The 24840-nt window shown below is 38.6% G+C and overlaps 1 protein-coding gene across 2 annotated transcripts in view; it reads left to right on the top strand.

Annotated features, from left to right (window-relative positions):
* Nucleotides 1-290: 290 nt before the first annotated feature.
* Nucleotides 291-24840, top strand: part of CUNH12orf4 (chromosome unknown C12orf4 homolog) — a 36624-nt gene continuing 12074 nt past the window's right edge. Inside the window, exons 1-10 of one of the 2 annotated variants that reach the window (XM_029204133.1) lie at nt 291-374; nt 1981-2183; nt 4164-4309; nt 6428-6609; nt 9917-10016; nt 10107-10228; nt 15386-15492; nt 15860-16057; nt 16905-17033; nt 20881-20955. In XM_029204133.1, the coding sequence (XP_029059966.1) occupies nt 2006-2183; nt 4164-4309; nt 6428-6609; nt 9917-10016; nt 10107-10228; nt 15386-15492; nt 15860-16057; nt 16905-17033; nt 20881-20955 (1237 nt within the window). In that variant the 5' untranslated portion in view covers nt 291-374; nt 1981-2005. Of the gene's footprint in view, nt 375-1980; nt 2184-4163; nt 4310-6427; nt 6610-9916; nt 10017-10084; nt 10229-15385; nt 15493-15859; nt 16058-16904; nt 17034-20880; nt 20956-24840 lie in introns of those variants that run through there. The other variant, XM_029204134.1, reaches the window with a different exon arrangement.

The raw sequence follows: 24840 nt of genomic DNA, 5'->3' as shown, positions 1-24840 counted from the left end.
GCGCTCTGAGAAGGGCGCGTTAGTTCACGCCCCCTCCAAGCACCGCCCTTCCGCATCCGGTCTGCCAGAGCCGAGCCGGTGCTTCGCCGCTGCACTTTCGTCACTTCTGCGCCGTCTCTGAAATGGACAATAACAGTAGAAATACACCTTCTTACACTTTTTAAATGATTCAACTCAGGTATTATGGAACAAGGGGACACTTAGACCGAGGAATTTTACACGGGGTGCCGGGAAAGAGGAAAAGATGCGGACGAATCTGCCGGAGCTGATCTTCAGGCTGTAAAAACAAGGCGGCAGTCAGCTGACGGTTCCTGCACCGCGGCTGGTTGACAGCGCCGGGAGTGAGGACAGCAGGAGACTCGGAACAAGGGGAGGTGAGCCCGCGACCCGAGCGAGGAAACCCCCTCAGACCGAAACCCTCTAACCGGGGGCTGTTCCCCTCACTCGGCCGTGGCTTCTCGGCCCTTTGTCTGCCCTCCCTTCCCTGACTCATTTAAGCCTCAGAACCTCCACTCGACTGGCTGCATGAGTTCGGTTCAGCTCTCCTCCTCGCATCCCATAATTGTACGGAAACCTTGCTTGATTTCAGCCCTGCTGTTAATAACAGCTCGGGGAGGGAGAGCTAAAGTATCAATTTGTTGAAACACAATAAGGCTAAAGGTTGAACCAACTGAAACCAGAGCTGATGATTTTTGTTTGCCGAAAATTATGACTCGAAACAATATGAGACCATGAGCCCCTATTTCCGTAATTTTCAGTTCCCTGCAAAATGTTTTTTTACTGTCTTTGCCTGCGTCATGTGTGCTCATTTAGCAGCCTTTGATTTTTTTTAGTTGATATGTTCTTCTAGAGCTTCCTGTTATTGTTTATTATTTTTACCAGCTTCCATTTATTTGTCATCTTAAGTTTGTCGGATGCTTCCGTATTTATTATATGATTAAGCCTAATGACAGTCCTACAAGTTAAAAGGTTTCCTGGGGCCTAGCTCAGCTGAGATGTGGCCAAGGAAAGAAGGGCAGTAAGCGTGTGCTAGGCAAAGGAAAAACATTCAGAAAGGTTGGGAGTGGAAAGAGAGGTTTGGTATTGAAAGAAGTTTAGTATGGCTGGAAAATAAAGTTTTTGGATTTGTGTGTTGGAGAGGACGGGGTGCAGGTGCTGAAATAAGAGTTTGGAGGTATAAGCGGGGGCGTGGTAAGCTCCGCTAACGAGTTTGTATTGTATCCTGAGTCCTACAAGGAATGTCATAGATTTTAAGCATATGAGCAACATGGTCAGATATGCACTTGAAAACGATTGCTGTGACTTCAGTGTAGAGAATAGTGTGAGAACTGATTTGACGGGGAAATGCCTGGGGACAGGAGTCCAGTTAGGAGGCTAATAAGTAAATCTTCAGTTGTATTCTTTTTGACTAGATTTTCTTCTTTATGAATAGTGTCCACTTTGCCTTGTGGTCCTGTCCTGTACTTTCCACTTTCTGTGTATCTTTTTCCTTCATGGAAATCTTTCCAGCACCATCTCCCTTCTCTCCACCCCCAATCAGATCTCATACCCACCACCTCTAAGCTCTTCAAGATGAATTGTTGGTCCCTGATCTGTTTCTTTGACTTTGTATTCACCAGCTGTTTCATGAACTGTATCCACCCACCATGCGTCTGTTCCTAAGAATCCTCTCTGTTCTTCTCTCCATGATCCTTACCTGTTCCTGAGAACTCTGCCTAGGAATGCTAAGTATTTTGTGGGCATAATTTTTTTCTTAAATGAAGTTTAGAAGAACCTTTTCCTTAAAAAAAAGAAGCATTTTGTTTTCATCATGAAGATGAAAATGCAGGGATAAACGTAGGGAAATAGAATAATCAGCTCAGAGTCACACAAATAAAACCTCTGAGTGGGGGAACATCTTAGAAGCGGAACAGCAATAATGACACATCATGGTTTTTTAAATGGACTTATAACCCGCTGAGTTTTTTTTGTTGTTGTTAGTGCTATAGAAATCCTGCCAAAGAAGATGAAGAAAAACAGAGAAAGGTTCTGCAACAGGGAGAGGGAATTTGTGTATGAGTTCAAAGCGGGAAGTCAGTGCTTAGAACTGAGGGTGCCTCTCAAATTTCCTGTTCAAGAGAATGCCAGTCATCTACATGGCCGTCTGATGCTGCTGCACAGTTTACCGTGCTTTATAGAAAAAGGTGAGGATTGGTTTCTTTTAAAATATCACTTCGTTATTTTCGTATAGTCTCTGTCATTAGAAGTTTCATATTAGAAAACATAAACCTAAGAAGCATTGGAAACAACCACAAAATGTGAAGCTTTCAAGAATAAAAAGGTTCCCCTGACCTTTGTTTTAGAGTGTTTTTTCTGTATCCCTTGTAATTGTTTATTAGGCATTTTAGTATAAAAATTAAATTTAAATTAAATATGAAAAATTACAGAGTCTGGATTAGAACTCTTAACCTCTTAATGTAGTTGGATGGATTCATAAGGCGTGTCAGCTGTCACTAGCTATGTGCTAAATGCGTTGCCCTTTTAATGATTCGGTCCTCAATTCCTGAGATGTCATGGGAGAGAAGGGGTACCTGTCTTTCAATAATCTTTGCTCACCTAAATTAATTCCATAAAGTCATTAATAAAGTGTGTATTAAACCATGTTAAAAGGTCTGTGTTCTGTCTACAGATGAGGGAAAATGTTTTAATTGGGAATATGTTGGATCATAGAAGGTCGAAGTTACAAGGGAACGTAGAAACTTTCCAGCACAATCTCACTGTACAAATAAGGAAACTGGTACCTAGAAAGGTTAAATTATTTGCCCAACGCAATGATTCTCAAAAATTGTTCCCTGATCAGCAGCTACAGTATCACTTGAGAACTTGTGAGAAATGTGGATTATTGGGCAGGCTCCACCCAATTCCCTTTGAATCAGGAACTCTGGGAGTGTGTGCAGCAGCCTGTTCCAGTAAGCTCTTCAGGGAACTCTGATGCATCGTAACGACTGAGAACCTCTGGTCCAGAGTTATGTAATGACAGAGCCAAGACCAGAACCCAGGTGTCCTGGTTTCTATGCCAGTGCTCTTCAATCAGTCTTTTTTTTTTTTTTTAAGTGACATAAAGCAACAAATATGTATTATCTTGTCCTTACCGTTACTGTCGTGTCAGGGATGCAGGTGCAACCTAGCCGGGTGCCTCTGACTCAGGGTTTCTCATGGGGTTGCAGCCATACCATCAGTCAGGGCTACAGTCTCATCTGAAGGCTCTACTGACAGAGGATTGTTTCCAAGATCCCTTGTGAGGTTGTTGTCAAGCCTTGTCATGTGGGCCTCTTCATAGGGTCACCTCAGGACCTGCAGCTGGCCTCCACCAGGGCCAGCAACCTAAGAGAGTGAGGGAGCAAGTGCCCAAGATGAAAGCTATGGTCTTCTCATATCCTCAAAGCAGTCTCTGAATAGTGTCTCTAAAGTTGGAATTGTACATCATCTGAAATAAATCAGTTTTAATATGCTAATCACTCAATTTCCCTCTCAGATTCAAAGACTGTAACAATATATACCCTTGAAAGTTAAATAGGAAACTCATTTAAATACAGAAACCTTTAGCCGCTCTAAATCTGTAGGAGGTCTTTATGTGCTTTTCCCTACTCACTTTCAGATAAAGAATCAGGCTTAAGAAATTAACATTTAAAAATTTTTTTTAAGATTTTTTTTTGATGTGGACCATTTTTAAAGTCTTATTGAATTTGTTACATTATTGCTTCTGTTTTATGTTTTGGTTTTTTGGCCGTGAGTAATGTGGGATCTTAGCTCCCCAACCAGGGATTAACCCACACCCCCTGTATTGGAAGGCTTAACCCCTGGACGGCCAGGGAAGTCCCAACATTTTAAATTAGTATCAGGGTTGTGTATCAGAGTTAAGAATTTTGACCATTCAATAACCTGTGATTGTAAAGAAGAATAATTGTGAGATTAGTTAAATGATCCCCTAAGCTGATTTTATTTTAGTTAGACATTCTCTTAAGGGTTAAGGGTATTCTCATTGTCTCATTCTGTTAAGACACTATTTTAGTTAGACATTCTGTTAAGCGTGATAAAATAAAGTTTGACATTGGAATGCTTAGCCAGGTAAAATGTTCCCTCTTTATGTGTACTGACAATGGTATTTGTTGTCCCTGTTACAGACTTAAAAGAAGCTCTGAGCCAGTTTATCGAAGAAGAATCCCTCAGAGATTATGACAGAGATGCTGAAGCAGCCCTGGAAGCTGTGAAGTCAGGTGAAGTAGATTTACATCAGCTGGCAAGTACATGGGCCAAAGCTTATGCGGAGGTAAAAAAATAGATCACATTGTAAATTTTGAGGATATTCTGAACTTTGATGAAGATTTCTTTCCTTACAGCTTTATTGAGATGTAGCTGACGTGCGACATTGTGTAAGCTTAAGGCATACAGCATAGTGCTTTGATTTACACACGTCACGAAGTGATTATCACGAATTTAGTGAACATCCATCCTCTCACATAGATACAAAATTAAAGAAATAGAAAATGAAATACTTTTTTTGTGCGGAGAACGCTTAGGATTTACTCCCAACAACTTTCATATATACCCTAAGGCAGTGTTAATTATATTTATTACATTGTACATTACATGCCTAGTACTTATTATAACTGGAAGTTTGCATCTTTTGATTGCAGTCATCCAATTTCCCCTTCCCCCATCCCCAGCCTCAGTTAACTGCAAATCTGATCTCTTTTCCTGTGATTTTGTTTGTTTGTTTTTAAAGTATAGTGATGGAGGAGACAGAGAAGTCCAGATGGGCCTGGATGTGGAGTAGTTTCTCCACAGGCCCTTACTCAGTGCCCATTCCTCTCAGCTGTCACAGTCCCCTTTTTAGGGTCACCTCTCCTGAGGGAATATGGCGCGAGTTAGGTCAAATAAGAACTCCGTTCAGTGCTTCTCGTGTAGGTAGCTTCTGCCTATTCACAAGGCTCACTCTAGGCTGGGTTTTAAATTGATGCTGAAAATTATGTAGTGAGCAGACCTGGTTCATGGGGTTTCCAAATGTCTGGTGTTACGTAGGGCCAGGCAGATCCCTGTGATTTGGCCCTGGCTCCTTCCTGCAAAACTTCAGCCCGAGCCTGATGTGAATTTGGAACAAGGCTTAAGTCACATGGGCTGGTTATAATTTCTAGAGCAGTGCCGGGGTCTAGAGATGTAGAGCAGTTATGAGAATGTGGGTTCAGGTTTTCAGAGGCATGGGGTAGATGAAATCCGCCTTCTAGATTCAGCTGGTCTTCTGAAACTCTTCTCTCCTGATCTGGCAGCCAATCGAAGTATAAGTGAAAGGAAACAAGGGGAAAAGTTTACCCTATTGACCCAGTTCAAAATACCTGTTTCTGTCATTTATCCATTTGTTTTATTTAAGGTAAATTATTACTTAGTCCTGTCATAGATTCCAGTTTTTGACATTTTCACTTTGAAAAGGGAAGAATTTAGATGATTCTTTTTTATAGATGTCTGTCTGCAAAGATCAATAATAGAAAAAATATTTCCACTTTTGCCTTTAAATTGTATGACCTTTGACAGGGGACTTCCCAGCATGCCAGTTTCCTCCCCTGGAGAGCACTGTGTGTGTCAGATGTGCTGGCATGGCGCACGTCTGGGGACAGGCACCTGTCCCCTGGATGGATTTGTGTGTGTGCTTGGGGTATCTCCATTCTGCCTCTCTGCATGTTTCTCTTTTTCTTGTTTATTGGTGTTTACTCAGCCCCTTTATCATTTTGATAGCTACTGTTTTCATGCACTTTAAAACATGCTTATATTTTATAAAGAAAACAATACTTGCAAAGTTCAGAGTAAGAAAATTGCAAATGTACATCTTGATATAAAATCCTGTGCATGAACTGGGTTTTCAAGGTCAGTGTTATTGCATAGGTAACCTCATTCTCTAAATATATAGCCTACAGAACCTTTCGTAGCAATATATTTTTAATAATGGAAAGCCTCTTCTGATTATATAATTAATATATGCAAGTTATTCTGTTATGCAGCACCTTAGAATACAAAGTAAAGGTCTTCAGAAGTCCCACTCTGCCAAAACAGCCCCTTTGAGCGTGTTTGGGTTTCACAGAAATGGGATCTCAGCCTACTCACCATTTTTTTTTTTTTTTTTTATTGTGGGCACTTCCTATCTCTTCCTCCACATTAACGCCTTCCCCTTACCCCTGCCTCCAGGTAACCCACATTAACAACTTAGTTGACATCTTTCTGTATTTTTTTTGTATATTCAGATAATCCTATGTAACCTATATACACATATATAGATGGAGGGTCTTTCTGTCCTTTGATGTACAGAAATGGAATCATAATATATGCACTTCTCTAGTAGCATGTTAAATAAAAATACTACATCAGGATTTAAGACTGTTCGTGTCTCATCTCGTAGACCACATTAGAGCATGCAAGACCCGAGGAGCCCAGCTGGGATGAAGATTTCGCAGACGTGTACCATGACCTAATCCATTCTCCTGCCTCTGAAACTCTCCTAAATTTGGAACACAATTACTTTGTTAGTATCTCAGAACTGATTGGCGAAAGAGATGTGGAGCTGAAAAAATTACGAGAGAGGTATTTCAGAGTTCTTGCATTATCATAATTAAATGTTACGTCATCAAATGTTGATGGGCTGCAGAACAGCTTGTTCTCATTTTGTTATAAAATGGAAGAATAGAATAAAAAGAATCTTTAACCTTAGAAATTAATTTTCTTATGCGTTTAAATCTGTCATTTCATCTGGGAAGATGAGGTCCTCATAGGTTTATAGAACTTCTCCAGTGATCTACCTAAACAATTACGGTGGTCTTATCTATTCTTAGTTCTAATAAGAGGAATAGCTCACCTCTTTTGAAGGTCTGCTTTGTTCCAGGCACTGTGCAAAGTGCTTTGGATGCTGTCTTAGTTCAGGCTGCTGTTGAAAAAAAAATACCACAGACTGGGTGGCTTAAACAACAGAAATTGATTTCTCACCGTCTGGAGGCTGGGTAGTCGAAGATCAAGGTGCCAGCAGACTCCGTGTCTGCTGAGGACCCGCTGCCTGGCTTGCAGACCGTGCCTTCTTAATGTCACTCACATGGCGTTTCCTCAGTGCGGGCTCCTGGTGTGTTGCTCGTAGACAGACAGCTGTATCACCTCTTCTTCTAGGTACTAATTCCATCAGGATGGCTCCAACCTCTTGAGCTCACCTAAACCTACTTACCTCCCAAAGGCCCCACCTCCGGATACCATCACACTGAGGGTTAGGGTTTCAACATATGAATTCTGGGGAGATACAAACATGCAGTCCATAACCGATGCCCTGTCTCACTTGATCTCTTAGCACAATCCTACTGTTATCATCCCCATTTTACTGAGCCAAAAATTTGATTTTCTTCTAGTTCTTTATTATGTAGACAATAATATTGTGAACATACTTTAAGAATGAAATAGAGATTAGATTTTTTTAAATATGTAAGAGTATAATTACCTAACAATAATGAATTACCTTCTGTTGAACTACATCTGTTTGATTTTTCCTACCAGGGCTTCAAATAATATAATCTTCATCTCATTCTGAATCTGTCCTTGGATCTCAGGTTTTCTGGGACTGCACTCATTCTGCCCATCTAGGTGTATTAGAAAATGCCCAGCCTGGCTCTCTGTAGTTCATGTCAGTAGCCATCACTCCTGCTTTCATTCAGCTGGTGAGCTGCTCTAAACTGTGGTCGACTTTGCTGCCTGCTCACTCCACCTCCCAGAAAATTTCATCTCTGGCCATCAATATTCTACAATTGTTTTTTTTCTAAATTGGAAGAAGATTCTCATTCCACAAAACTCTTCAGTTTTGGGGAATCTGAATTAACTTACTAATTATCTGCATTTACTGGTACTTCATATACATTTTCTGTTGTGGAAAGGTTTTTCATCAGGGGTTTGTTTTGGTTTACGTTATTTTTTGAAATGTCCTTTGGCCAGACTTCTTGATGGGGCTTTGCTTTTTCCCACCTAAACGTATAAACGTTATCTGAATACATTTATTTTAAGAACAGTTTTATAGTTTCTTTTTCACAAGTCCAAACTGGTAGCTTAAAAAATAAAAATAAGGTATGTTCCCTTTAAGGTAGGTAATATTTTTTGCGAAGGTGAACAGTATAACTAATGGTGAGTTGGAATTCATTGATGGAAGTTCACCCACAATTTTGGTGCTTAATTCATTTATCTAATTCATGAGCAGAAGTGACACCTTTTCTCATTTCTCCTTTCGTTTTAATTCCATTTTACATCTTTAAAATAACTTTTCTCAGTATAGCATCAATAGGTATAATGATCTTCTTCCCTAAGTTTGTTCGAGATAGTATACAAGTTGTCAGAATCACCCCACCAGACACACTGAGCCAATAGATAGTATTTCATCTGAAAAATAATAAAATTTTCTTTGCTCTTAATCATAGAAAAAATATATTGTATCATTAACTACTTGCACTTCTAAAACATTTAGGGTGAAATAGATGTTCGTGAAATTTTATTTGTTGAATTTTTATTTATTGGTCTTCTTTTTCCTCACTGGAAATTTGCTTCTTTTAGCAAATCAGATTCAAGATATTTCTTTGAAACTTAAAAGTGGCAATGATACTCTTTATCCACTAGAGGGAACATGTGTAATATAAAATATTAATATATTTGTATCGAAGTTTATATTTATTAATGCTTAGTAGTTATTTCTGTTTTAAATAACAATCTTACTTGCAAGCACATCCTTCACCTGACCTCTAGTAGTTATTAAAAAATTAATGGGGTCACCTGCCCACTTACAGTTAAGTAGGAATTAAGTGATATTGAATATTTAATACTAGAAGGTATACATAGAAATGTATAGAAGTATAACATATGAATGAGTTTCATTTATCATATACATGTAAGTATCTTAATCAGTTCTTATAAATAAGTATAAGTTCTCTTTTAAGAGCAATTTACTTAAATTGACTAGAATGATAGTAAAATCCTTTTAGTTCATGTCTGTGTTTCGTTGTTTACAAGTTTGTTTGAAATATGTTTCAGAACAAATTTTTTAAATACATTTTTATTAGAAGATAATTTTAATGAACTTACTAAAATATAATACACATACAGAAAAGGCAATAAACAATAGGTATACAGCTCCGTACATTTTCACAAAGTAAGTGCACCCATGTGCTCATCTCCCAGATCAAGAAATTGTTTCCAGCCCTACAGAAGGCTCCCTCCTGCCCATCCGGCAATCACCACCCATTTCCCCCGTAAATAACCATTATCTGAACTTCTAACACCACTGATTAGTTTTTCCCGTAGAGAAAACCATTCTTAATTTCTGCATGTTTATTTGGATAAATGAAGAAGACTAAAATGTATCTTCAGAATGTATTTCATATTCCTCTAAAAAGGGAACCCTGTGACTTAATACCAGCTTGATTCTTAGAACCTAACTGGCAGCTTCTGGTTATAATATAAAGTACCTTTTGAAGGTTGAAGTCACTTTAACTCATGTTCAAATAAAAAGAAAATGTATTTAAGCTGGAATTGCAGAGTATCTTCTTAGTGTAAATCTGCAGCCTCTTAAATATTAGCCATGGACGTTGAAAGATCACCTAGGTTTTGAATGCTTTCATTTGTGCACTAAACTTAGATTCCAATTTAGCTGCACAAATGACGTTGTTGATATTATATGACATTATCATCATTATTTCCACATCTCCATTGGCAAGGCTTCAAAGTGCCTTCCAGGTAATATAGTTGCCCTAACTGGACATAGTCCTAGAAAACAAAAATTTTCTTTTGACTTTGTAGAGGTTGTTCAATAAATCCAGAGTGGTTGTATTAAAAATTTGATGAATATATCTGATCTGCTTTATTTATGGTTCAGACAAGGCACTGAAATGGAAAAAGTGATGCAGGAACTGGGAAAATCACTGACAGATCAAGATGTAAATTCACTGGCTGCTCAGCATTTCGAATCCCAGCAGGTGAGTGAAGTGTAATGACTTTTGGATTGCATTTTCCACTTATTTATTTTTGTAAAAGAAGTAGTTAGTCAGTGTACTGTCTCTTTTTAGGACTTGGAAAATAAATGGTCCAATGAATTAAAACAGTCGACTGCCATTCAAAAGCAAGAGTATCAGGAATGGGTGATGAAACTCCATCAAGACCTAAAAAACCCCAAAAACAGCTCTCTCAGGTATTAATCGGGTGTTGTTTTTATTAGATGAAGGTCATTGTCAGTAATAGTTTGTATTTATTGTAAAACTGGACTTTTTTAGTTGTAGATATTTTTAAGTTGCCGGTGAAAATTCAAGATAATTTATACTCCTGTAACACCTTTCATTTTATAGACTTTATGTGGATGATTTGTGGGGTGGGGCGGGTAACTGGCTGTTTTACAGTAGTGATTTCCCTGCTAGAACTTAGCCGTAAATCTTGTGGGTGTGTATACCTAAATACCGCCATCACTGTCTCTTGTTTCCTTAAGTTGGTTTCCTTTCCGTGCAATACACACTGGTCGACTGCACCTTAAATGCCAAGCACTCTTTAAGCAGAAGAGCAAAAAAAAAGATAACTGCCCATGTTAGCTTATATTCTAGAGACACTGACCTGTGAATAAAACAGTACTGTACAGAATGATGTGTGCAGTAACAGAAGCATGTACAAGGTATCAAAACAGTCTAGAGGACTTTCCATAAGTCACAACTTGTGTGGTGCCTTATGGCCTAAATACATTGTGTTTCATGGGTTGCCCTAGAGCTCGACAGTGCCTGTTCTTTCCTGGCTGTGTACTCACCTTTGAGAATTTCTTCTTTCAAATCCTAAAGTATATCCGATTGGGAATATATTTAGTACAGTATAATAACCCTATTTCCAGCATCTTCTAGTGTATGCCATAAACATTTAGATATTGCCCTTTATTTGTCTAATGTCATTCTCCCCCACCTGTCTTGCCTTGAAGACAAAAACCATGTCTGTTCTTCTGCTGTTGTATACCCGGTCTTTGTCAAGTGTCTAGGTCTTGACACAGGCATATAAATAAATATTGATGGGATGGATGTAAACCAGGCAGATGGATGGATTATCATTAAACTATTTACCTGACACAGTCTGTATCATCTCTTATTATAATCTGTCATTTGTGTTGTTGTTTTCCCCAAGCCAACACCTTAGAAATATTTAAACAATTTTTTATAATTAGAAATGGGATAACCTCCTGGACACTAACATATATATACCCCTCATTTCAAGTGAAAATAGTGCTGAACACAATACAAAGGGACAGGTGAGGCGACAGACAGGCTGGGAACACCTGTGTACTATAAGGTCCAATGGTGTTTCTCAAATTGCTGGTTGCAGTCTGCCAGGGACCATGCTGGATCCTCTACTTTCCAATTGGCCTTTTAAAAATGACAATAAAGTGGAATGGAATGGAATTGAATGGAACAGAACTGAGTAGAATAGACTAGGGAAAAAAATATCAGCACGTTACTCATGTGTGCATTGAGCCACAATGTGAAATATGTACTCTATACTGTGGTCAGAAAAGTAGGAAGTCATCAACCTATGGACGCTAAGAAAGCCCCTTGCTACAAAAATTATCTCCTGCTTTGCTACTCTAGTTTCAGAAATTCATTCTATAGGATCAATTCCTTTGTGTAAATACTGGCCTCTAGCTGCTGCTGCTTTAAAAACCAAATATTCCTGGGAAAGAGTATCTTCACTGTGACTGGGTTAGCTTGCTTTCCTTTTTGATAGAGATTTCCTTGGGGAGCAGAAACCTGTTTTCAACATAACTACGTATAGAACTCCTGTATGAGATTGATCCATTTAAAAAATTTATTTATTTGTTTACTTATTTTTTTAACATCTTTGTTGGAGTATAATTGCTTTACAGTGGTGTGTTAGTTGCTGCTGTATAACAAAGTGAATCAGCTATACCTACACATATATCCCCATATCTCCTCCCTCTTGCGTCTCTCTCCCACCCTCCCTACCCCACCCCTCTAGGTGATCACAGAGCACCGAGCTGATCTCCCTGTGCTATGCAGCTGCTTCCCACTGGCTATCTGTTTTACATTTGGTAGTGTGTATATGTCCGTTTTTGCCCTTTTGTTTAAAGTCAGGTCTATTGAAGGATAAATTACATAAAGTAAAAGTCACTTGTTTTAGGTTTACATTTTGATGAGTTTTGACAAACTTAATTAGTCATGAAACCATCACTGCAATCAAGACATAGCATTTTCTTTTTATACCTTTATATTAACCCCCCTTCCCCTTGCCCAGCTTGTGGCAACCTGCTCTGATTTCTGTCCCTGTAATTTTGATTTTTACAGAATGTCATATAAATGCAATCAAACTGTATGTAGCAGTTTGTGTCTTGCTTCCTTCACTTGACATAACGCTTTTGAGACTCATTCATGTCGTTGCATTTATGAGTGGTTCTTCCCTTTTTATTGCTCTGTTATTCTTTGTTTATCCATTCACTCAGTGGTGGACATTCAAAGTATTTCGGCAATTATAAATAAAGCGGCTATAAACATTCACATACTGGTCTTTCTATAGACATATGTTTATAATTTTCTTATGTAAATACCTAGGAGTGGGATTGCTGGAAAACATGGGAAGTAAAATCCATGGTGTGCTTAATTTTATAAGAAGCTGGTTCTCCAAAGTGGCTGTACCATCTTGCACTCCCAGCACCACTGTGGGAGGGTCCCAGGGGCTCCTCACCCTCATCAGCACCTGGTGTTGATATCTAGCAGTTCTAGTAGGTTTTGTAGTGGTGTCTCATTGTGGTTTTACTTTGCATTTCCTGGACAGCTACTAACATTGAACATTTTTTCACGTGCTGATCTTCTATCCATACCTCTTCTTTTTTTTTTTTTCCATCATTATTATTGAGTTGTGAAAGTTCTCTATATATTCTGGATACAGGTCTATCATCAGATATGTGTTTTACAAATATTTTCTCTCACCCTGTGGCTTGTTGTTTCATTTTCTTAATGGTTTCTTTTGAAGAGCAAAGTTCTTCATTTTAATTAAGTGCAATTTATCAATTTTTAAATGGTTTGTTTCTTACCTCAGTTATCATTGCCTAATTCAAGATCACAAAGATTTTCTCCTATGTTTTCTTCTAGAAATTTTATAGTTCCAACTTATACGTGTAACTCATGATGTATTATTTCATATATATTATGTGTAAATTTAAATATATCCACTATAAAATAGTAAATAAATACACGCACTATATATGTGTTGGTCTGTAACGCTGTTTTTCTTATAGTATCCTCATGTGGTTTTGACATCAGGTAATGGTGGCATCATAAAATGATGGGGGGTCGGCTGATGAGCTTGTCAAAGGAATTGACATCTGTGATCATCGATCTGATAACATGTTTTATTTCTAGTACTTCCCTCTTTGCCGAAATTCCTTATCTGTCCTTGTGTGTTGTTTTACACTAAATCTTTCAGCATATTAGTCATAGTTATTTGAAAGTCCCTTTCTTTTAGCCCCAGTATCTGGGTCATCTCTAAGCCTGTTTCTGTTGATTGCTTTCTCTCTTGACAGTGGGTTATTTATTTATTTATTTTTGCTTGCTTTGTTGGGTCTTTCCCCCTCTCTGTTTCTCTCTCTCTTTTTTAAACTGAATGCTGGCTGTTGTGTGTATTAGAAAAGAAGAGACTGAGGTCAGTAGTACTTATGCCCAGAAATGAGCAGGCCGTTAACGTGAAGGTTATGGAAATTTAGTCAGCAGTCGGGCTGTGTTTGGTTTCTGCTCTTCAGTCCACCATGGGCTTCATTTTCTACAGCAGTGCACTGCTGCCACTTTGTATTGAGAGTGGGGCTTTGGCTTCTAGTCATCCTGCTCCACCCTCAGCTTTCAGTAGCCTTTGCGGGCCTGTGCCACAGCAGGAGGTCCCCGTGTGTGCTGTTGCTCTGCCCACCCGCCAGCAGTAGACTAACGTTGTTGTTACTTGATGCCAGGCTCCTGGTCGGGGGTGGGAGGCGGGTCTCTGTGGTCTTTGTCCAGCTTCAGTCTTAGCCTAAGTCCAGCAGATCTGGGCCTTGGGCTTGGGGCACTCTTAGCACATCTGCCTGTGCCACCGAGTGGGCTGTCTCTTCTCTTGCCCTGCCCCCAAGGTTTTCTTGGAAGCGCCTGGTGGAGGCCAACAGGAAAGAGTTTGCAAGAGCATATGCAAAGTCCCCTGGTGCCTGGAGTTCATAGCTGTTCTAAATGGACATGCTAGCCCATACTTGACCTTCAAGAATTTGTTAAAATTTTAGCTGATTTTTTTCTTACCCTTTTACATACATTACAGCAACCTATTTCTACTGTGCTCTGCCCAAACTGAAAACTATCTGTGTGTCCTGTCTCTCCTTCTAAAGCATGTCACACTTTAGAATTTAGTTTCTTGGTTGCCTTGTTACCTCAAATCTCTGATGAGCTCCAGAAAAGTTATGATCTTATAGGTTATCTGGGCTTTTCTTGCTATTAGCATGGGAACATCATTGTCTTGTGGCTTTCTGTGTCCTAAGATGAGGATATTTTATTAATATAAATTTATATGAATTTACTTTGGGGTTTAAATTTGCCATATTTACTAATGAAGTCAACCAGTGATGCTAATGAGACTGTTTGGATTTACCCCAAAAATGTAGTCAGGGGAGTGGATGACTGTTTCAGACTTATACCATCTTCAGCTCACCATGAAATTTGAATTGAACAGTTGTACAGTTCTGGTGCCTCCATGGAAACCTTTTCCGGCAGTGCAAGGGCAGAGTAGAGCAAAGAGAGAAGTCCTTTAATGGGAGACTGCTGGTGGTGAAAAAACAGGAAATGGTAAAACAACAAAAAAAAGAGAGGATATGAATACATCAAAACGAACTACATCTTTTTTTATTATTTGACATTTATTTGACATTTTAATTTTTAATTTTCGTTTCTATCACTTCACTTATTTTCTAGTTTCGCCAGCCCTAAGGCTGATACAGGATATATTAAAATGTCATTTTAAACATGTTAATGTTAGTCACTTCATTTAATCATTCTCTTAGGCTACTAAGAAATATTAAATGATGACATATTATTGATATTGTAATGACTAAAAAAATATGCATCACTTACTGAAAGAAATAACCAAAGAAATGAAAGAATAAGTAGGAATTTTACAACCTGTGTTAATGATCTTACTTGTCCCCATGGATAAAGGATAAATTTAGGAATAAATTAAGTGCTACTTTCTGCTGTTTCATCTCATTTAACCGTAAAGCTTTCTTTCCTTTAGGAAACGTTTTTGACAAACATACAAAAAAGAAAAAAAAGCATATCAATAATTTTTTCAATTTCAGTGAGGAAATTAAAGTTCAACCAAGTCAGCTCAGAGAATCCGCTGAAGCAAATGGAAGGATTTATGAGGAACAGAGAAAGTTAGAAGAAAGTTTTACCATTCACTTAGGTAAGTATATTAATTTTTTGCAGTCACAATTTATTGTAACCTGTGAAACTTTTTTTAATGCTGTAAGAGAAAAATCCCTAGCATGTGAGTAGAATATACCCAGGTTCTTTTTATTAAAAATTGTGTTCTGCTCCAAGAAAGCCTATAGTTTATTGGCTATAAGTTTTCTATTTTAGCTCATGTATTATTTCTCTGCAAATAGAAAGATGCAATGTTAATAGTTATTCAAATAGAAAATTGCAAAAGGCCCATTTTAATTATTCATAGCACAGATGTATCTGGATTCTTGCCACAGAGATTTGCCTCCTGCCCAGCTGGCTTTCTGCAGCTGTCTAAGTATCTTTCTGGGCTTGTTGCCTACCCCCAGGAGCCCAGTTGAAGACCATGCATAACCTGAGGTTGCTGAGAGCAGATATGCTGGATTTCTGTAAGCACAAGAGGAGCCACCGAAGCGGTGTGAAGCTCCACCGACTCCAGACAGCACTGTCGCTTTACTCCACGTCCCTCTGTGGCCTGGTGTTGCTAGTGGATAACCGAATCAATTCATATAGTGGTATTAAAAGAGGTAAGTTAACATTATGCATATTTATGCCATTAAAGTTCTCCATTTAATGCCATTCTAAAAAGAAAGGAATTAGTGAAAAACTTTAAAAAAGGCTTGAGTCACCCCGGTATTCAAGTAGACCAAACAGCACACATACCCAGACACTGCCATTTGAGGTTTGTTTCATACTTTAGCAGGCCTAGGGTGCTTCAGGGTGTTTCATTTTTCTTAAAATTCTATCACATTGTAGATAATACTCTTACAGGATCCTTGTTTCAAGGTATAACAAAAAGAATAATCAAGATATAAATGTATTTTTCAAAAAGGAGCAGATCCTGACTCAGTGAATTTTAGTTCATCCATTTATCCTTTTTTTCTTTCTTTTTTTAAATAACCTATTTCTTAAATATGCTAGGTAAAATTCTACTTTTCCTCTTAGTACAATTAATTTTTTATGATTATTTTAAAAATTTTAATATATAAAGTATATTCAAATGTATAACTTTTTAAAAGAAGCTTGAATATAGTTTATTTTCTATTATAAATAAAAGAACCTTATATTTCTTAGCACTTTTGGGGACTGGATTACGATCAAAGTATATATTATTTAAAGAAGGTTTGGACTTATATTAAAATTTCCTTGCCTATTAATTGTTTACTCTTCTGGGCGATTGAGAGATTAAGTTTCTGATCAAAACCAAATTGTTGTCCCCTAACTTGGTAAGACATAATTATTGAAAGGACAAGTATGAGAAGTCGTCCTTGTGAATGCTGTATTCTCTTGCTGCTAGATCTCATTGTCTGTGAGTAAATACTAAATACTTGATACTTCACCTTTAGAAGTTCGTAACTGTGTTGGCTCCCTTAGATTTCGCCACAGTTTGCCAAGAATGCACTGACTTTCATTTTCCCCGAATTGAAGAGCAGCTGGAGGTTGTCCAGCAGGTGGTACTTTACGCCAGAACCCAGCGCAGGAGCAAGCTGAAAGAATCACACGGTCAGTGAAACTCAGATTTTTAAAAATTTCACTTTCAGGATGTTCTGTCCCTAAGCACTCTCCTAGCATATGGGCCATCTGAAGTAGAGAAAGTTGTATCGGTGGGAAGATGCAAGAAAGAAATTAAGAACAAAATTCAGGGTCTTTAGAAGCTTGAATTCTGTTCTTAATTTCCTTGTTTGTGTGATTTTGTTCAAGATCCTTAGAAAAACTGTTTTTAAAATTCAATTCCATAGTTATACTTGAAGTAGGCACTCAGTGGAAAGTTGGTGATCTTTTGATCCAAGTTCTGTATCTCTAAAATGGATATAATTAGTACTATAAAGGACATTGAAATCATAGGGTAAATAGCCCAAAATACACACTTTTTATATGTTCCATCTTTGATCCACTTAGGTAGCACGAAGTCAGTTACAAGAATTGGTTTTGGTTGTTCTTTTAAAAAATTACTACATTTAGAATTATGTCCTGCTTTTTCTATATTTATCCACAATCTGAACATCCTTCTAGGAAATTTACTGGAAGATGATTTTAAAGCTATGGAAGAAGTTCATGGCATTTTTCTTCAGAAGATTTCTATTTATGCATAAGGAGACCTTAGGGAAGACATAAAAGAAAACACTCTGACTCAAATTATGGAGTAGTTCTGCTATCTTTAATTGAAAAATGAAAGTTTAAAAAGTAGCCTTTTTAAAAATTATATTGGTGCCATAAGTCTGTTTAGTTAGGAGCTAAATATAAGGGTAGTATTCATTTAAAAATATACATAGGGTGTGTTTTTCTTATTTTTCTGACATTTCATATTATGTCACAGGCATAGAATTATAATACATGCTCCTATCTGGCTTGAGTGCATACTCAGTGTTTTATTATTTCTTATGGAAACTTGATGTCTTGCGCAGGAAATGAAATACGGCAGGGTTTTAAACGGTTGCTGGTCAGACCTTTAAATCTACTTCTGGTACTTTGGATGTCTGTCTTATTTGTTTGTTTTGCAGCTGCAGCGTTTCAAAGAAACCCTTATATACTTTGGGTTCACATGTTTTGTATTTTTGAGTAAACAGAGAGAGAGACTGCTGTATCTTTGCTTGATGTCTTTGTTCTCTATCCCATGAGGAATTCCTCCCATTCTCTTGATGCTAGAATTCTAGAATGCAGCTCTCTAGGCTCAACTAGAGAGGGCTGTGATTAGCAGTCACGGTAGTTTTCGTGTTCATTCAGTAGATGTAAAAAAAAAAGCGTTTTATTTATATTTTAATCATTTCTAAAATAGGTAAAACAATCTGAAGATTCACAATTCAAACTGTACAAAAGAGCATACAGTGAAAAGTCTTTGTATCTCTGTCCACCAGCCATCCAGTTTCCTGCTCCAGAGGCAGCCAGTGCTGTGTCACATGTACCTTCTGGACGTGTGTATGTGTGTGTGTGTATTTATGTATTTTGCCTTTTCACACAAATGGCAACTTTCTCTGCGCACTTCTCTGTCCTCTGCTTTTTTTCACTGAACAGTTTTTCTTGGACATCATTTCATATCTGTACAGAAAGAGCATCCTTGGAGCTTTTCACTGCTGGATAGTGTTCCACTGCAGGATATCCCACTAGTGATCAGTTCCCTATTGATAGACATTTTATCTGTTCCCAAGTTTTGCTCTTATAAGTAATAGTGCATGAATAACCTTACACATATATTGTCATGCGTGACTGAGCATATCTATGGAATAGATTTGTAAAGAGAAATTCCTGAGCTAAAGGGCACATACATTTGTAATTTTGATAGTCTCAGCAGCTGCTCTCCATAGCGGCCCCACCAGTTTGTATTTCCACTCCGGGTAACCATGGCTTTGTAGTGGCAATGTCTGTCACATACAACAGAGCCAGGCTGAGCCTTAGGAAATCAGTGTGGAAGTGTATCCCAACGAAGGACCTTTCAGAAAATTACAGTCTGTCCTCTTATTCTTCTGCCATCTCCTTCCTCCATCTCATTCAGACTAGCAAGGATGTGATCAGACACATTCAACTATTATTCTTAGTAGTAACTAAAAGCGTGAAGATTGAGATCATGACAGGTGTGGGAGAAGGCGGAGGACGCAAAGTTTATGAGAGGAAGTTTTTAAACCACATACGGTTAAGGCAACGTGTGTACATCATGGTAGTATTTTGTTCTTGTTCAAGCAACTATTTTGTGGTTTAAGTGAGTCAGTGAAACAAGTAGGTTTATAAAAGACTACTTTCTTAGAGGAACCCGCGTGTTGTTATAGAAGAGTTTTGCGAAAATACTTTCTCCATCTTTTCCTTTTCTGAGCATGCCCACGTGTTTGTTCTACACGTTTACATCCTGATACGCAAGTACTGTCTATTCTAAGACATTCTATTGTTTTTCTCACTGTGCCTATTATATCAGCATCTTTATATTTCTGTGGTTCATGATAAGCCAAAAGCAATTTCATTTTTTGTACATGTTTTATATACATTAAAAAATTTAGCCATCTTCTTAGTATTATAAGGTATTACCATTGAAACACGGAAAGGGAGATGGACTAGAAACTGTTCTTTCTTGTTTACTTAGTAGGGATTCTGTCTGTTCATATTCCACGTGAACAAAATGAGAGTCTTCATTTATCGTTTTTGTTTTCTGCGCTGTGAGCAGACATTTATTCAAAGCCTATCGATTACATGGGTCTGTATGAGAATCAGACTGTTGCATTACATGTGGATTCTGGCAACACAGAGCCTTCTCTCTATGCCTCTCTCTCCCTCTGTCTATTTATAAAATATATGCATTTACAAGGTATGATGTTGTAAATCAGTTACTCAAAGTAGTCAGTGGGTAAAAATATTTGGTTACTTTTATTCAGAACTTGTTTGAAACCATAAGCCTCCCTTGGTATTTTCAGTTTACTCATTTGAAGTTCTGACTGTTTTCAAGTGATTTTCTGATGTTGAAGGCCATTTCAATATAGTTTTATATTTAATTTGAATAAATATACAGCCTCTTAAAGATAGCTACTTTGAATGCTAATATTCATCCTGCAGTTTTCAGTTCTCATAGAATTCTTATAAAATTCAGATGTATCTTCTATTAAAAATATATGTACATGTACAAAATAATTTGTGTTCAACCATAATAATGAATGATCAAATGTGATATATCTTATTTTACCAACATTTATCCCTCAAAGTAATATCATGCCTTCTAAAAAGGAAGAAGAACTATTGAATATCTGAAAAAAAAAATTCCATTTGAAACAGAATCTCACCTGTCTGTTTGAAAGAAATTGTATACAGTGTTAGATAAGAAGTAACAAATTTCAGGAATGGGCTGAATAGCAGGTGATTCCTGGTGCTGCTAACCATTAGCTGATCGTCCTGAACAAGTTATATCAACAGCAGTGACTCAGATTCTAAAAATAAAGCTGGCCACCCCACAACTGTCTAATGAAGTCATTTTATGTGTAGTTAGCTTAGTGCCCTGAACCTCCCAGATGAAAAATAGGGGATTGGCAAGTCTAAAGTGGTCAAGACCACAGGCTTTGGAATCTGAGTATGTGGGATCGAGACCTGGTTCCGCCACTTACCTGTGCCTTCCCCATTAAGTGAATTAACCTATCTAATCCTCTCTTCTCGTGTATAACGTGAAGAGAACACTAGTCCCTCATAGGGTTGTGGTTAGAGGGGTTTTGTAAGAATTAAATGAGACCATCCATGTAAAGCATGTATCTGACTACCTGGCACCTAGAGATCCTTAGTAAATTTTTGCTGTTGTTGTGGTTGTTTGGGGAATAATAGTAGTAATGTGTTTTCATATGTTATTGTGTTCTTTCCCGTTGCATAACTACCTTATGAATAGATTCTGGAAACCGAAATGGAGGAAGTGATGATAAGACTAAGAATGCAGATAGAAACTATTTAAACATTCTACCTGGTAAGTATTATTTTACTTTAAACTGCAATTTTCTTAGAATCACATACATTGAAATCATAGATTTGAAACATAAGTGCTTATGGGGTACCTTATAAAATTTTTGTTGGTCAGTGTATCACTTTAGAACATTGTATCTATCATCTATAAACACACTGTCACAATGGTCTGCAATTAAATCTTTATTCTTATAGTAGCACTGACTTTTCCTGGATCCAAACAAGAAAAATTCCTCAAGCAGTTGCTTAAGTCTAATCGTTATTTGCTATTTCAAATGTCCTCTTTTATACGTTGTTTCTTAGTTTCTTAAATGAACCAAAAAATGATTTCTACTATGAAATAAACAATAGTAAGTAGAGGTGTGAACAGTTGAACATGTGGAAAGAACATGGGTCATCTGATTTAGCATCTTTCTTATTGCCATTGCCCCATAAATTCTCCTGCTTTATTAATTATTATATTGTTTATCAACTGGAAGTTCACTCTCTTGATCCTCTTCCAGGCTGAATGCACTCTGATGATCCTTAGTAGTGTAGTGTTTGTATGACAGGGCATAACAGGGAAGGCCTATTTGTAGACGTTATAAGTGTAAAGTCTTTTAAACCAAACAGTAAATGTTGCAGGTTCATACACAACCAAGTTTGTCTCCTCACATGTCCTTCCCCGGATTTTCTGCACATAGGTCGTCACATTCCGTTTATTCCTGGTGCTCATTTTGTCTCCCGGCCAGTTCGCTTGTGGCCATCAGCTTCCGAATACGCTCCCACCTCAGAGAGCCCACCTTCGCGGATAATGTTAGTGGTGGATTACATCACCACATGCTGTTTCCTCCACTTTGTGGAACAGGAAACTGTCCTCCGCTCCATCTAAAAATACCTCCATTGAGACAGGATTTATTGTATTTCTCTTCGTAGATCCATAATTTAAATCATCTATATTTTGTGGCTTTCTTAAAATGTGCCAATCTTATCTGTTCCGGAGGTACCGACGTCTGACTTTTTTTTAAACTTAACTCTTTACTGCTGTATTTCTGTTCCTTCGTGCTCCTTTTTGGAAAAAGCCTATAGGTTAGTATCTCATTATTACCAGCAAATCAGAAGACTATGTCAGAAGTCCTCCTCAGCAAAGAAGTAGTGACAATTCAGTTAGCTATGCTGATAGCATCTGAATTTCCATTTGGGTAAAGGACGCTGCGTGGCCAGGAAGTGTACAGGAGGTGAGAAAGATCCAAATCACAAAGTGCCTTTAGATTTTGAAGTTGCAAAGAAAAAGTTTGATTTATGTATCTTTTAACCAGTGGGTTTGCTTTATCATTATCTAAGTATTTGTAGTTTATATCATCTAATTCTCAAAACGATTTTCTAAGGAGAGCAGTCAGGCATTATTTTCCCCATTTAATTCACAAAGTACAGAGGATCTGTTAAGTTGTATTGATTTGCCCAAGATCATTCCACCAATAAATGCTAGAGACCAGGTCTTTTTAACACCCAGTCTGGTCCCTTTTCTGCCATATTATGTTATTTTGATTACTACTACCAGCTCCGAGACCCCCATCTTACTAACGGATAAAATGAGGCCCAGGACAGGTTATCTGAGGTCAAACGAAGCAGTGCCAGTTTGGGGGTTAGGAGCACCTGACTTGTCCACTCAGTCCTCAGCCTCAGTCCTGGACCGTAGCCCATGTTTAATGCTATGAGTACCACCGTGTGAACCATCAGGAGGAGTTCAAGAGGTGACACGCTTCATTGGATATACTGGGTCTCTGATAAGCAGTCTGCGTCTTTTATTGCCTGCCAGGGAAATTGCTATACTACTCCTCGCCGGACAATTTTTTTTTTTTAGTTTTCCTTTGTCTGGTTTGTTTAGATCTGTCACTGGCCTTTATCTTTTATTCTTTTAATATATTTATTTTATTTTTGGCTGCATTGGGTCTTCATTGCTGCGCGCGGGCTTTCTCTAGTTGTGGCGAGCAGGGGCTACCCTTCGTTGCGGTGCGTGGGCTTCTCATTGCCGTGGCTTCTCTTGTTGCAGAGCATGGGCTCTAGGCGCGTGGGCTTCAGTAGTTGTGGCAAGAGGGCTCAGTAGTTGTGGCTCGCGGGCTCTAGAGCGCAGGCTCAGTAGTTGTGGCACACGGGCTTAGTTGCTCTGCGGCATGTGGGATCTTCCCGGACCAGGGCTCGAACCCGTGTCCCCTGCATTGGCAGGCGGATTCTTAACCACTGCACCACCAGGGAAGTCCCTGGCCTTTCTCTTTTACTGCTTATCTAGTTCTTTTATTGTATAAGTTAAAGAAAAAAAAAAAGACCTTTGCCTGGGGCCTTTCAGTGGCATCCATGGGCACAGCTTATGTACACTAGTAATTGGAAATGGTTAAACATTGTGCCAAAGTATATTCAATACTTCAAAAATACTATATGTTTATAAATAAATATAAGTAAAATCCTAAGATAAGGACTTTGAAGCCAGGATGAGCAGAATTTGTGAGGACGTCGGTTAGTGATAGAAGAATAGTTCTTAGAAGAGCAGAGTTTTCCTAGAAGGACATAACAGATTTTCCAGTGAGTCAGGTGTGTTTATAAAAACATATTTTTTAGGGCTTACCTGGTGGCGTGGTGGTTGAGAGTCCGCCTGCCGATGCAGGGGAAATGGGTTTGTGCCCCAGTCCGGGAAGATCCCACATGCCGCGGAGTGGCTGGGCCCATGAGCCATGGCCGCTGAGCCTGCGCGTCCGGAGCCTGTGCTCCGCAACGGGAGAGGCCACAACGGTGAGAGGCCCACGTACCGCAAAAAAAACCCATTTTTTAAATATATTTTATTTATTTATATTGACAGAAACTGCAGAATATAAAAGCCAATGGCTAGCATGGCTACATAGAAAATAGAGTGATTGTAGAAAGCCTGGATGTTAAGGTTTGATAAACACTGTGCCGGCATTCAGTCCAAAACATTTGTTTCCCATTCAGTGAACAGATGTTTACTGAGTACCTTCTATGTACCAGGCCCTGTTGTTCCACGTGCCAGAGATAGAACATTAAACAAGAGAGAAAAAAATCCCTACAGTCACGGCGTGTAAACAGTGGTCCCTTTAAAATAACCTCATAAACAAATAACAGAAGAATTTCAGTGCTGAGAAGAACATAGAACAATGTGAAAGAGAATAAGTGAGGTGTGAGGGAATCCTATATCAGTCAGATGGGTCAGTCAAGGAAGACCTCTGGGAGGAGGTGACCTTCACTCTGAGGTGTGCTTGGCGAAAAGCGGTCAGTCGACAAGAATCTTGGGGGGAAAGCTTCTCTCGGGGAGCAGCCCTGGATCGGGAACGAGCCCTGTGTGTCTGAAGATCTTAAGGAGAGTCTATGTGGCTGAGGCAGGAGCAGAGGGTGAGACAAGAGGACGGAGTTTGGATTTTTTCCTGAGTGTCGTGTGAGTCATGTTAAATGGGAGAGTGATATAATCTGATTTATACTTAAATCGTTTTAACTGCAAATGTGGATGTGGTTTGTAGGTGGGCAAGAATAGGAACAGAGGTTAATTAAGAGGCTATTACAGAAACCTAAGTGAAATGATGGTAGCATGAACTAGGGTGATGGCAATAAAAATGGAATGCTCAGATTTGAGATATTTGAGGTATATGTTGCAGATACACTGAAAATAGCTGGTGGTGAATTGGATTGGGGAAGAGGCAGTGAGAGAAAGAAAGTAATTAAGGGCAACTCCTGGTTTCTGTCCTGTGCAGCTAACGGGAGGGGGACTGGACCCATAAACCGAGATGGAGAGAAGCAGGTTCAGGGTGCAGGGAAGACAGGTCATCAAGTAGCCTGTTTTTACATGTTAAGTTTGAGTTAAGTACGACGTTTTGAGCATTTACATCAAAATAGCGATGATGAG

Source organism: Monodon monoceros, unplaced genomic scaffold, assembly GCF_005190385.1.
Source record: "Monodon monoceros isolate NGI ecotype Baffin Bay Population unplaced genomic scaffold, NGI_Narwhal_1 Super_Scaffold_6, whole genome shotgun sequence".
In the NCBI taxonomy this organism is placed as follows: Eukaryota; Metazoa; Chordata; class Mammalia; order Artiodactyla; family Monodontidae; genus Monodon; species Monodon monoceros.
Note: the sequence above shows the minus strand (reverse complement) of the source record. Positions and strands in the feature narration are given on the sequence as shown.